Raw genomic sequence first — 14489 nt, 5'->3', positions numbered from 1 at the left:
AAGGGGAGAAGTCTACTCAGTGCCCAGGTTCATGAACTCAACTCCTGGGAGCCTGAGATTATGACCCACCCAGCCAAGTGCTGCCAACGTCCTGGGATCCCGGTGCAAGCCAGGGCTCCAGCCCCACCCTCGTGAAGGTGAGAAGCCATTCCTTTCTAGAAACAGAGAGATTTGCTTCAGGAGGTGTGGATGGCTGGGATCATGTCATGAGATAGTATGAGATATTGCACCCTATACACACACACACACCCCAGAATATTATTCAGCCCTTAAAAGGAAGGAAATTCTGACTCATGCTATGACATGAATGAACCTTGAGAACACTATGCTAAATAAAATAAGGCAGTTACAAAATGACAAATATTGTATGACTCCACTTATATCGGGTATCTAGTGCAGTCAGATTCAGAGACAGAAAGTAGAATGTTAAGTGCTGAGGGCTGTGGGGAGGGACAAATGGGAAGTTGTTTAATGGGTACAGAGTTTCAATTTTCCGAAATGAAGACAGTTCTGGAGACTGGGTTGCACAACAAGGTGAATGTACTTGACACCTCACTACTGAATTTAGGGAATATACTTAACACTTAGAAATGGTTACAATGGCAAATTTTCTGTTATGTATATTTCACAACAATTTTTAAAACTATTATTTTGACTACAGAGGTTTTTCGCATTGATCTGGTACATGGGGTGATGGTAACTCACAGGCTAAAAAGCCAATTATCTAGAAACCTCAAAGTCAGAAACAGCAGGACATTTCTTTCAGTTGCCAGTTCACGTCTCTGAGCAATGCTTCTCTAGCCCCTCACTTGATAGTCTGGCTTTTCTACACAACAGAAGGCAAAATTATCTCCCGAGGAGACACCCTCCCTTGCCAAACTAGAGAGGGCCTGAGGAAACTCATACTGATAAATGCTTGAGACAAATGATGGAGAAGCAGGGAGGGGAAACTGATCAGGGAAAGATTGGAGAACTGCCTCTGAGTCCAAGTGAGGTTGAAAACCACACATTTTCCACACAAAAATCGTCTCAAGGATTTCTGGCCAGTTTTTGAGTGGGAGAGGTAGGCTCTGAAATGTTGGCATTTCTGGGACATTCTGAGGGATTGAGGAGACAAGATCACATATTTAGGATCGGGGACACTCTTCCCAAATTCAGAACATGTGATCACTGAAATGGCATTAGAATGGCAGGCCACGCTCTGAGCATTTCATTCTAAGAAAAATGTTTTTATCTGTAATTTGATTTGTATGCTTCACAGGGGTTGGAAAGATGGTAGTTGTTGAAAGTGTAAGCTATGCAGCCAGACATGCTTCCCTCTATAACTAAGTTGCCAAGGAACACATAGGCCCAAATTAAACCCCATTTATGGTCATTGGCACACCTTGGTGAGCTGGTGACATCTCACATTCTTTACCTTCATTGATTCATTGCCCACTAGGCTTAATCTTGTAAATTACTTTCAAAGGCATGGCATACATCCTAAATTATTTTTTTTCTTAGATTAGCATCAATCTTGCTTATCAATTGACATTTTCTCAAATTCCCTGGAGATGTCCACCTCACCATCAGAGCAAAGCTGTAAGTTACCTAAGGCAGCGGCCCTGACGAGCCCGACGGGACCTCTCCCCAGCTCTGCTTTGAGGCACTAAGAATCTGAATCCACAAAGTGTGTGTCTAGGACACACTCTGTGATTCAACCCCCTGCCTGGGTCTCCACCTGACCCCCTAGCCCGGGATTGCAAACGCCTCCTACCCAGTCCCAGGGCCCTTCTCCCAGGAGCCTTTGCAACAGTTATGTAAACAGAGGAAACTTGCAAGCACGTGTACTTTCAAAGGCATGGCAGCTTCTCCCCCAGCCCCAAACAACCCCCAAAGAGTAATTCCTGCCTTGTTTGAAGCTAGAAATCCTTCTGTTGATAAGTAAAAATGAGCAGGAAGGTGGAGGTGGGGATGGGCTTTCTCAGACTTCTAACTACCCCTGCGCTGCATCATGTCACAGTCCCACAGGAGCTGCCTTCCCTGCTCTTCTCGGCGGCGTTTACTCAGTGTATTTGGCACTTGGCAATTTCATCAGCTCCCCAGAGAAGCTCCCATCTCCTTCTTTCTGAGGAACCTTGTAGTCCTGGTTTCCCGAATCACAGTACTATTTCTCACTTATTTCCTGACCTCGTTCTCTACGCCTGTTAAACTCTCTGATCACATCCTTTGAATGAAAGGGGAAGTTCATTCAGCCTCCATAGAGGTTCCTGTGTGGCCTTGGCCCTCACAAGAGGCAGGTCCATCCCTCATGTGCATCTAGAAACACCGCCATCACTGATGGGGAAGCAACAGAAAACCCACAAGAAGTGAGGGCATCCTCGCTACAGCTTCCAGCCAACCTGGGCAACAGAGCAGCTCTGCCTTGCCAAGAACTAAGTGCGCTGACACGCCTGGGGCCGTGTCTCCAGAAGTTTCCCAAGTTAGGAAACACATCTCACTGAGGCCACTTCCCTAGGTAATACACTTATGCCTGGTTGCCAGGCTGCCAAGTTTCCCACTAACATCGATGAACTCTGCCCTTGCACCACAGGAATAATACAAAAGATACGGTGAGTCCTGCCCTAGTGCTAAGGCTAGGGATCACCTGAAGTTATTAAGACATAAAGTACACCGTTTCTTTTCCATCCCAGGTACCTGGAGGGAGTTTTCCTTTCAGTTTCCTTGAATTCCAAGTAATTACACTGTCGCCATCCTGAATGGCGAAGGCAGGAAGTTACAGGCTCTCTGTTCTCTCTGCAAATGCATGGAATCTGAAACAGGAAGAGATATGCCGCATCAGGCTAGTAAGTGGTATCTGCGCATTAACTATTCATTCTCCCAAGACTGTGAACTTGCTCTTCTGTGGTGCTAAGTGTCTTCCAGGTGTTCACTGCTTTTCCCTATGCCTTGTCAATTCCCACAAATAAAAGACAGGAAGGTGGAATTTTTTTTTTTTTTTTTTTTTTGCGGTACGCAGGCCTCTCACTGTTGTGGCCTCTCCCGTTGCAGAGCACAGGCTCCAGACGCGCAGGCTCAGTGGCCATGTCTCACGGCCCAGCCGCTCCACGACATGTGGGATCTTCCTGGACCGGGGCACGAACCCGTGTTCCCTGCATTGGCAGGCGGACTCTCAACCACTGCGCCACCAGGGAAGCCCAGCCATTGGGATTTTAACTGATGACTCTTCTGTTCATTAGAGGATACTTAGCTCAACCAAATGGTATTTATCGACCGTGGAAAAATGATACCCTGTGCTTAGACTTATTCTTTTGTTCCCAGGGCTCAATCATATAAACACAGTTTTGACAAGCCCAGAGGCTAATGAGAGGCCCAACAGTGCCCAGAGCCCTGCGGGTTCACTGTTGAAAGCTGGTGATAAGAGACAGCGCTGGCTCACCTGCCCACTGCTGATGGGCTTCAGTCAACTTTCACCTGGCAAATACACACTTCCCCAGGACCTGAGCATCGGCAATAATGAAAAGAACTCAGTGTGGGCACGTTTTTAAGGCAACCTCTCAAAGTGTGGTCCTAGGAGCAGCAGCAGGACCTGGGAGCTGGCTAGGGATGCAAGTTCCCTGGGCCCCACCTGGATATGCCGAGTCAGAATGTGCACTTTAACAAGATCCCCAGGGCATTCATGAGCAACTTGAAGCTAAAAAAGTGCTCACGTACCAATGTTCATAGCAGCACTATTCACAACAGTCAAGACATGGAAGCAATATAAATGTCCACTGACAGATGAATGGATAAAGAAGATGTGGCACATATATACAATGGAATATTACTCAGCCTTGAAAAGAATGAAATAATGCCATTTGCAGCAACATGGATGGATCTAGAGATTATCATACTAAGTGAAGTAAGCCAGACAAAGACAAATATCATACGATATCACTTATACGTGGAATCTAAAAAAAAAAAGATACAAATGAACTTATTTACAAAACAGAAATAGACTCATGGCATAGAAGACAAACTTATAGTGACCAAAGGGGGAAGGGGGGCAGGCATAAATTAGGAGTTTGGGATTAAAATATGTACACTACTGTGTATAAAATAGATAACCAACAAGGACCTACTGTATAGCACAGGGAACTATACTCAATATCTTGTAATAACCTATAATGGAAAAGAATCTAAAAAAGAATATATATATATATATATATATATATATATACACACATGTATACATATATACACATATATGTGTATAAAACTGAATCACTTTGCCGTATACCTGAAACTAATACACCATTGGAAATCAACCGTATTTCAATTAAAAAATTTTTTTTAAACACTGGTGTAGTGTTCCAGGTGATGATCAGCCAAATCGCACCCTCAAAGCCAGTTGTCCGGAATCCAAAAAATCAGTAATAGCAGGAAATTTCTTTCACATGGCAGAGGAGATCTCTGAGTAATGCTCCTCCAGCCTCTCAAGAGTACCATCCCTGCCTATCACCACTCATGACACAAAAAGAATCCTGAAACGTGAGCTGGGATGGACAGAAGGATGGGCAGATGGCGGGAGAGGTCTGTGGGCCTTGCCTCGGCCATAGAAGGCCTCAGTCTTGTCTATTTCTAAAGGGTTTCAGGTGACACTGGGACAATGACAGCAGGGGCTTCCTCCAAAACAGAAATACCCAGTTTCCTTCGTCCCACTGTTACCAACCTAGGTTCTCAGACTCTTTAATCAATAGAAATTGATAAAAGAGGCCAGAGAAATTCAGGCAAGGCTTTATTGGGACTCTTGCTGCAGCACAAGGGCATGAAAACAAGTAGCAGGTTCCCTTGCTAAGCAGTGAGGGTGGAGGCGGATCAGTGGGTGGGGCTGGAGGGGGGGCTTAGGTGGTCTGCCCACCCCCTTGGTGGTGCTGTGCACAGGGATCATGCTCAGGACCCTGCTTTTGCTCCCAGGCCCTCAGAAATGGCAGCTGGGTTTTGGCCTTTTTGTATTTTGTTGTTCATAACTTGCTCCGACTACCCATGCATGCGGTTATTTTTAGTCCCTTATAGTTCTTTTGCATTCTGTTGCTGGAGGAGACGTTTGTCCAGCTGCAGGCACTGCAGTAAAGGGTCCCAGGTCCCCACCTGTCTCACCACGACCTCCTTGCAGGACAGATGCGGGGATGATCGAGGTTTGTCCTGACAGCCCTCACACTCTGAGTGCCAAAGCCTTTGCCCAGAATTTTCTACTCTGATCTGTTCTCCAGATTAGGAAAGAGAACAGGGCAGACATTTCCTCTGGCTAATACAGCCTCGCTTGTGCAGAAAGCAAATCACCATTAAGACAGGCTCTTTGGAGAGTCTGAGGAGTGTAGCGCTGTGCCTGAGAGCTGGTGGCTCTGTCCAGACACAGCCTCAGGCACTGGGGGACACAGAGTCCAGCCTCCCTGCAAGCTGAAATGCTCAGGACACGCCCTTTACAGTTTGATAATAACTGCTCTTCAGCTGGGGCTCAACAGCAAAAGATGCACTGAGACCATCCAGGACCCCCGGGAGGAGGTGGGCTGGCAGGTAGCAGAGCAGGCAGGGGCACTGCTGGTCGTGGGTTGGCCTCACTTTCCAGGACTAGAGGAGGGACAGAAGGGCCCGGGTGTACCCCGTCCTCTTCTGCAGAACCCGCACTCCACGGAGCATGGCCTGAAAGTCAGGGGCCGAAATGCAGCTTCTCCTGTGTTAAATTACTCCCTGGCCTCTCACCTTCCCAGAGAGTGTCCCACGTGAGCTGAGCAGAGGACCAGCAAGAAATGTGGCCCTGCCAGCTGGGTTTTTCTCTCTCCACTAGCGAAAGTGGGGGCAGTGAGCCCCTTCTGTATTTGGGGGTTTCAAGAGCCCAGAATTGAAACCAAGCACCTGCTGTTAAAAGATTTCAAAGAGCTTATGAGAAGCCAGAGCACTGGTCTTCAGAATCACCAGGGATCCTGTTAAAAATGCATATCCGGGCTTCCCTGGTGGCGCAGTGGTTGAGAGTCCGCCTGCCGATGCAGGGGATGCGGGTTCGTGCCCTGGTCCGGGAGGATCCCACATGCCGCGGAGCGGCTGGGCCCATGAGCCATGGCCGCTGAGCCTAAGCGTCCGGAGCCTGTGCTCCGCAATGGGAGAAGCCACAGCAGTGAGAGGCCCGCGTACTGAAAAAAAAAAAAAAAAAAAAAAAAATGCATATCCCTGTTCCTCCCTAGACCCTAAAAATCAGAATCTCTGAGACTGTGGTCAAGATATCTGCATTTTAATCAAGATTCCTAGGTAGTGAAAGGCTTTGCAAAATGAAAGCCTAACTGCATATTCCCAGACTCCCCTCTACTGTGCAAAATCAGCCTGCAAGGTGGAGCCCACGTCTCCCAGGCCAATATGATGAGCAACTAAATTTGAGAACAAATGCTCAAGAGTGGGCATTTTACCCATTTTAGACAGGCTGACTTAGGAAAGAACTCAGTCATTCTCCTTGTAACCACATAAGTAGCTGGTTTCTCTCTACAAGAGACACAAACTCTCTCACATGCACAGACGGGGTTGTTTTGAAATGTAGATATTATTATCATTATTCAGGTATAGTGAGGCCAACAGATCAGGAGACGGCTACCACTGAAAAGAGAGTTTACAAGGAGACCTTCAAGATGGCGGAGGAGTAAGACGCGGAGATCACCTTCCTCCCCACAGATACAACAGAAATACATCTACACATGGAACAACACCTACAGAACACCTACTGAACACTGGCAGAAGACCTCAGACCTCCCAAAAGGCAAGAAACTCCCCACGTACCTGGGTAGAGCAAAAGAAAAGAGGAAAAACAGAGACAAAAGAATGGGGACGGGACCTGCACCAGTGGGAGGGAGCTGTGAAGGAGGAAAGGTTTCCACACACTAGGAAGGCCCTTCACTGGCAGAGACAGGGGGTCGCAGGGCGGAAGCTTCTGAGCCACAGAGGAGAGCGCAGCAACTGGGGTGCAGAGGGCAAAGCAGAGAGATTCCCGCAAAGAGGATCAGTGCCAACCAGCACTCACCAGCCCCTCGGAGAGGCTTGTCTGTTCACCCGCCGGGGCGGGTGGGGGCTGGGAGCTGAGGCTCAGGCTTCGGTCGGAGCACAGGGAGAGGACTGAGGTGGGCGGCGTGAACACAGCCTGAAGGGGTTAGTGCACCACAGCTAGACAGGAGGGAGTCCGAGGAAAAGTCTGGATCTGCCTAAGAGGCAAGAGACCATTGTTACAGGGTGCGCGAGGAGAGGGGATTCAGAGCACCGCCTAAATGAGCTCCAGAGACGGGCGTGAGCCGCGGCTAACAGCGTGGACCCCAGAGACGGGCATGAGGTGCTAAGGCTGCTGCTGCTGCCGCCACTAAGAAGCCTGTGTGCGAGCACAGGTCACTATCCACACCTCCCTTCCGGGGAGCCTGTGCAGCCTGCCACTGCTAGGGTCCTGTGATCCAGGGACAACTTCCCCGGGAGAGCGCACGGCACGCCTCAGGCTGGTGCAACGTCACCAGGCTCGCCCCGCGCTCCATAACCCTCTCTCCCCCCAGCCTGAGTGAGCCAGAGCCCCCAGATCAGCGGCTCCTTTAACCCCGTCCTCTCTGAGCGAAGAACAGACGCCCTCAGGCGACCTACACGCAGAGGCGGGGCCAAATCCAAAGCTGAACCCCAGGAGCTGTGCGAACAAAGAAGAGAAAGGCAAATCTCTCCCAGAAGCCTCAGGAGCAGCAGATTAAATCTCCACAATCAACTTGATGTACGCCGTATCTGTGGAATATCTGAATAGACAGCAAATCATCCCAAAATTGAGGCGGTGGACTTTGGGAGCAACTGTAGACTTGGGGTTTGCTTTCTGCATTTAATTTGTTCCTGGTTTTATGTTTATCTTAGTTTAGTATTTAGAGTTTATTATCACTGGTAGATTTGTTTATTAATTTGGTTGCTCTCTTCCCCCTTTTTTAAAAAAAAAAATATATATATATATGTATTTTTTTCCTTTTTCTCTTTTTGTGAGTCTGTATGTGTATGCTTCTTTGTGTGATTTTGTCTGTATAGCTTTGCTTTTACGATTTGCCCTAGGGCTTTGTCTGTCCTTTTTTTTTAGTATAGTTTTTAGCACCTGTTATCATTGGTGGATTTGTTTTTTGGTTTGGTTGTTCTCTTCTTCCTTTCTTTCTCTTTTTTAATTACATTTTAATTTTTTATTTTTAATAATTTTTTAAAATATTTTATTTTAATAACTTTATTTTATTTTATTTATTTTTCTTTCTTTCTTTCTGTTTTTCTCCCTTTTCTTCTGAGCCATGTGGTTGACAGGGTCTTGGTGCTCCAGCCAGGTGTCAGGCCTGTGCCTCTGAGGTAGGAGAGCCGAGTTCAGGACATTGGTCCACCAGAGACATCCCGGCTCCATGGAATATCAAACGGCGAAAGCTGTCCCAGAGATCTCCATATCAACGCTAAGACCCAGATCCACTCAATGACCAACAAGCTACAGTGCTGGACACCCTATGCCAAACAACTAGCAAGACAGGAATACAACCCCACCAATTAGCAGAGAAGCTGCCTAAAATCGTAATAAGGTCACAGACACCTGAAAACACACCACTGGACCCGGTCCTGCCCACTAGTAAGACAAGATCCAGCCTCATCCACCAGAACTCAGGCACCAGTCCCCTCCACCAAGAAGCCTACACAACCCACTGAACCAACCTTAGTCACTGGGGGCAGAAACCGAAAACAACGGGAACTACAAACCTGCAGCCTGTGAAAAGGAGACCACAAACACAGTAAGTTAAGTAAAATGAGAAGACAGAGAAACACACACCAGATGAAGGAGTAAGGTAAAAACCCACCAGAGCAAACAAATGAAGAGGAAACAGGAAGTCTACCTGAAAAAGAATACAGAGTAATAATAGTAAAGATGATCCAAAATCTTGGAAACAGAAAGGAGAAAATAGAAGAAATGTTTAACAAGGACCTAGAAGAATGAAAGAGCTAACAAACAATGATGAACAACACAATAAATGAAATACAAAATTCTCTAGAAGGAATCAATAGCAGAATAACTGAGGCAGAAGAACGGATAAGTGACCTGGAAAATAAAACAGTGGAAATAACTACCACAGAGCAGAATAAAGAAAAATAATGAAAAGACTTGAGGACAGTCTCAGAGACCACTGGGACAACATTAAACACACCAACATTTGAATTATAGGAGTCCCAGAAGAAGAAGAGAAAAAGGGACTGAGAAAATATTTGAAGAGATTATACTTGAAAACTTCCTTAATATGGGAAAGGAAATAGTCAATCAAGTCCAGGAAGTGCAGAGTCACATACAGGATAAATCCAAGGAGAAACATGCCAAGACATATTAATCAAACTATCAAAAATTAAATACAAAGAAAAAATATTAAAAGCAGCAAGGGAAAAACAACAAATAACATACAAGGGAATCCCCATAAGGTTAAGAGCTAATCATTAAGCAGAAACTCTGCAAGCCAGAAGGGAGTGGCAGGACGTATTTTACGTGATGAAAGGGAAGAACCTACAAACAAGGTTACTCTACCCAGCAAGGATCTCACTCAGATTCCACGGAGAAATTAAAACCTTTACAGATAAGCAAAAACTAACAGAATTCAGCACCACCAAAGCAGCTTTACAACAAATGCTAAAGAAACTTCTCTAGGCAGGAAACACAAGAGAAGGAAAAGGCCCAGAATAACAAACCCAAAACAGTTAAGAAAATGGTAATAGGAACATACATATCGATAATTACCTTAAATGTAAATGTATCAAATGCTCCAACCAAAACACACAGACTGGCTGAATGGATACAAAAACAAGACCCATACATATGCTGTCTACAAGAGACCCAATTCAGACCTAGGGACACATACAGACTGAAAGTGAGGGGATGGAAAAAGATATTCCATGCGAATGGAAATCAAAAGAAAGCTGGAGTAGCAATTCTCATATCACACAAAATAGACTTTAAAATAAAGACTATTGCAAGAGACAAAGAAGGACACTAAATAATGATCAGGGATCAATTGAAGAAGATACAGCAATTGTAAATATTTATGCACCCAACATAGGAGCACCTCAATACATAAGGCAAATGCTAACAGCCATAAAAGGGGAAATCAACAGTAACACATTCATAGTAGGAGACTTTAACACCCCACTTTCACCAATGGACAGATCATCCAAAATGAAAATAAATAAGGAAACACAAGCTTTAAATGACACATTAAACACGATGGACTTACTTGATATTCATAGGACATTCCATCCAAAGACAACAGAATACACTATCTTCTCAAGTGCTCATGGAACATTCTCCAGGATAGATCATATCTTGGGTCACAAATCAAGCCTTGGTAAATTTAACAAAATTGAAATCGTATCAAGTATCTTTTATGACCACAATGCTATGAGACTAGATATCAATTACAGGGAAAAACCTGTAAAAAATAGAAACACATGGAGGCTAAACAATACACTACTTAATAACCAAGACATCACTGAAGAAATCAAAGAGGAAATCAAAAAATACCTAGAGAAAAATGACAATGAAAACACGACGACCCAAAACCTATGGGATGGAGCAAAAGCAGCTCTGAGAGGGAAGTTTATAGCAATATAATCCTACCTCAAGAAACAAGAAACATCTCAAATAAACAACCTAACCTTACACCTAAAGCAACCAGAGAAAGAAGAACAAAAAAACCCCAAAGTTAGCAGAAGGAAAGAAATCATAAATATCAGATCAGAAATAAATGAAAAAGAAATGAAGGAAACAATAGCAAAGATCAATAAAACTAAAAGCTCGTTCTTTGAGAAGATAAACAAAATTGATAAACCATTAGCCAGACTCATCAAGAAAAAAAAGGAGAAGACACAAATCAGTAGAATTAGAAATGAAAAAGGAAAGTAACAACTGACACTGCAGAAATACAAAGGATCATAAGAGATTACTACAAGCAACTATATGCCAATAAAATGGACAACCTGGAAGAACTGGACAAATTCTTAGAAAAGCACAACCTTCCGAGGCTGAACCAGGAAGAAACAGAAAATAAAAACAGACCAATCACAAGCACTGAAATTGAGACTATGATTAAAAATCATTCAACAAAAAAAAAAACCAGGACCAGATGGCTTCACAGGTGAATTCTAGCAAACATTTAGAGAAGAGCTAACACCTCTCCTTCTCAAACTCTTCCAAAACATAGCAGAGGGAGGAACACTCCCAAACTCATTCTACGAGGCCACCATCAGCATGATACCAAAACCAGACAAAGATGTCCCAAAGAAAGAAAACCATAGGCAGCATCACTGATGAAAATAGATGCAAAAATCCTCAACAAAATACTAGCAAACAGAATCCAACAGCACATTAAAAGAATCATACACCATGATCAAGTGGGGTTTATCACAAGAATGCAAGGATTCTTCAATATATGCAAATCAATCAATGTGATAAACCATATTAACAAACTGAAAGAGAAAAACCATATCAACATCTCAATAGATGCAGAAAAAGCTTCTGACAAAATTCAACACCCATTTATGATAAAAACTCTCCAGAAAGTAGGCATAGAGGGAACTTACCTCAAAATAATAAAGGCCATATATGACAAACCCACAGCCAATATCGTTCTCATGGTGAAAAACTGAAACCATTTCCACTAAGATCAGGAACAACACAAGGTTGCCCACTCTCACCACTATTATTCAACAGTTTTGGAATTTTTAGCCACAGCAATCAGAGAAGAAAAAGAAATAAAGGGAATCCAAATCGGAAAAGAAGAAGTAAAGCTGTCACTGTTTGCAGATGACATGATACTATACATAGAGAATCCTAAAGATGCTACCAGAAAATTACTAGAGCTAATTAATGAATTTGGTAAAGTAGCAGGATACAAAATTAATGCACAGAAATCTCTGGCATTCCTGTACACTAATGATGAAAAATCTGAAACAGAAATGAAGGAAACACTCCCATTTACCATGGCAACAAAAAGAATAAAATATCTAGGAATAAACCGACCTAACGAGACAAAAGACCTGTATGCAGAAAACCATAAGACACTGACGAAAGAAATCAAAGATAATACAAACAGATAGAGAGATACACCATGTTCCTGGACTGGAAGAATCAACATTGTGAAAATTACTATACTATCCAAAGCAATCTCCAGATTCAATGCAATCCCTATCCAACTACCAATGGCATTTTTCACAGAACTAGAACAAAAAATTTCACAATTTGTATGGAAACACAAAAGACCCTGAATAGCAAAGCAATCTTGAGAAAGAAAAGCAGAGCTGGCGGAATCAGGCTCCCTGACTTCAGACTATACTACAAAGCTACAGTAATCAAGACAGTATGGTACCGGCACAAAAACAGAAATATAGATCAATGGAACAGGATACAAAGCCCAGAGATAAACCCACACACCTATGGTCACCTTATTTTTGATAAAGGAGGCAAGACTATACAATGGAGAAAAGACAGCCTCTTCAATAAGTTTTGCTGGGAAAACAGGACAGCTACATGTAAAAGAATGAAATCAGAACACCCCCTAACACCATACACAAAAATAAACTCAAACTGGATTAAAGACCTAAATGTAAGGCCACACACTATAAAACTCTTAGAGGAAAACCTAGTCAGAACACTCTAGGACATAAATCACAGCAAGATCCTTTTTGACCCACCTCCTAGAGAAATGGAAATAAAAACAAAAATTAAAAAATGGGACCTAATGTAACTTCAAAGCTTTTGCACAGCAAAGGAAACCATAAACAAGACAAAAAGACAACCCTCAGAATGGGAGAAAATATTTGCAAATGAAGCAACTGACAAAGGATTAACCTCCTAAATTTACAAGCAGCTCATGCAACTCAATATCAAAAAAACAAACAACCCAATCCAAAAATGGGCAGAAGACCTAAACAGACATTCCTCCGAACAAGATATACAGATCACCAACAAACACATGAAACAATGCTCGACATCAGTAATCATTAGAGAAATGCAAATGAAAACTACAGTCAGGTATCACCTCACACCAGTCAGAATGGCCGTCATCAAAAAATCTACAAACAATAAATGCTGGAGAGGGTGTGGAGAAAAGGGAACCCTCTTGCACTGTTGGTGGGAATGTAAATTGATACAGCCACTATGGAGAATAGTATGGAGGTTCCTTAAGAAGCTAAAAACAGAACTACCATATGACCCAGCAATCCCACTACTGGGCCTATACCCTGAGAAAACCATAATTCAAAGAGTCATGTACCTCAATGTTCACTGTAGCTCTATTTACAAGAGCCAGGACATGGAAGCAACCTAAGTGTCCATCAACAGATGAATCGATAAAGAAGATGTGGTGCATATATACTATGGAATATTACTCAGCCATAAAAAATAAACTTAATTGAGTTATTTGTAGTGAGTTGGATGGACCTAGAGTTTGTCATACAGAGTGAAGTAAGTCAGAAAGAGGAAAACAAAAACCATATGCTAATACATATATATGGTATCTCAAAAAAAAAAAAAGGTTCTGAAGAACCTAGGGGCAGGATAGGAATAAAGACACAGATGTAGAGAATGGACTTGAGGACACGGGGAGTGGGAAGGGTAAGCTGGGATGAAGTGAGAGAGAGGCATGGACATATATACACTACCAAATGTAAAACAGATAGCTAGTGGGAAGCAGCCACATAGCACAGGGAGATCAGCTTGGTGCTTTATGCCCACCTAGAGGGGTGGGATAGGGAGGGTGGGAGGGAGACGCAAGAGGGAGGAGATATGGGGATGTATGTATATGTATAGCTGATTCACTTTGTTATACAGCAGAAACTAATACACCATTGTAAAGCAATTATACTCCAATAAAGATGTTAAAAAAAAAGATAGTCTGCCACTCACAGTTTCTGCTATGGACTGAATTGTGCCCCCGCCCCTCACCTCCCCAAATATCTGTGTTGAAGCCTTAATCTTCAATGGGATTGTATTTGGAGATAGGACTTATAAGAAGGTAATTAAGGTTAAATGAGGTCATAGGGGTGGGGCCCTGATCCAATAGGATTGGTATCCTTTTAAGAAGAGACACCAAAGAGTTTACACGCCCTCTCTCTCTCTGTCTGTGTCTCCCTCTCTCTCTCTCTGTCTCTGTCTGTCTCTCTCTGTCCTCCATGGAAGGATGGAAGGACACAGCAAGAAAGAGGGCAGCTGCCTACAAGAGAGAAAGAGAGTTCTCACCAGAAACAGAATCTGCTAGCACCTTGGTCTTGGACTTCCCAGCCTTCAGAATTGTGAGAAATAAATATGTCACTTAAGCCACGCAGTCTGTGGTGTTTTCTTGTGGCAGCCAGAACCGACTAATATTGTTCCAAAGAGATGGGGGCATGCCACACCACACAGGGCCACACAGGGAAGCCCCGGCTTTGGTCAGGAAGCAGAGAGAACAAGGGGAAAACATGGGCAAGTCTTT

General features: G+C 43.7%; 1 protein-coding gene across 1 annotated transcript in view; it reads right to left on the bottom strand.

The window, feature by feature from the left end:
• Positions 1-14489, bottom strand: part of VWA3B (von Willebrand factor A domain containing 3B) — a 217297-nt gene that overhangs the window by 167940 nt on the left and 34868 nt on the right. Inside the window, 2 exon segments of the mRNA XM_081254147.1 lie at positions 2677-2755; positions 2759-2792. Of these exon segments, the coding sequence (XP_081110273.1) occupies positions 2677-2755; positions 2759-2792 (113 nt within the window).

This window comes from Mesoplodon bidens, assembly GCF_964165515.1.
Source record: "Mesoplodon bidens genome assembly, chromosome: 14".
In the NCBI taxonomy this organism is placed as follows: domain Eukaryota; kingdom Metazoa; phylum Chordata; class Mammalia; order Artiodactyla; family Ziphiidae; genus Mesoplodon; species Mesoplodon bidens.
Note: the sequence above shows the minus strand (reverse complement) of the source record. Positions and strands in the feature narration are given on the sequence as shown.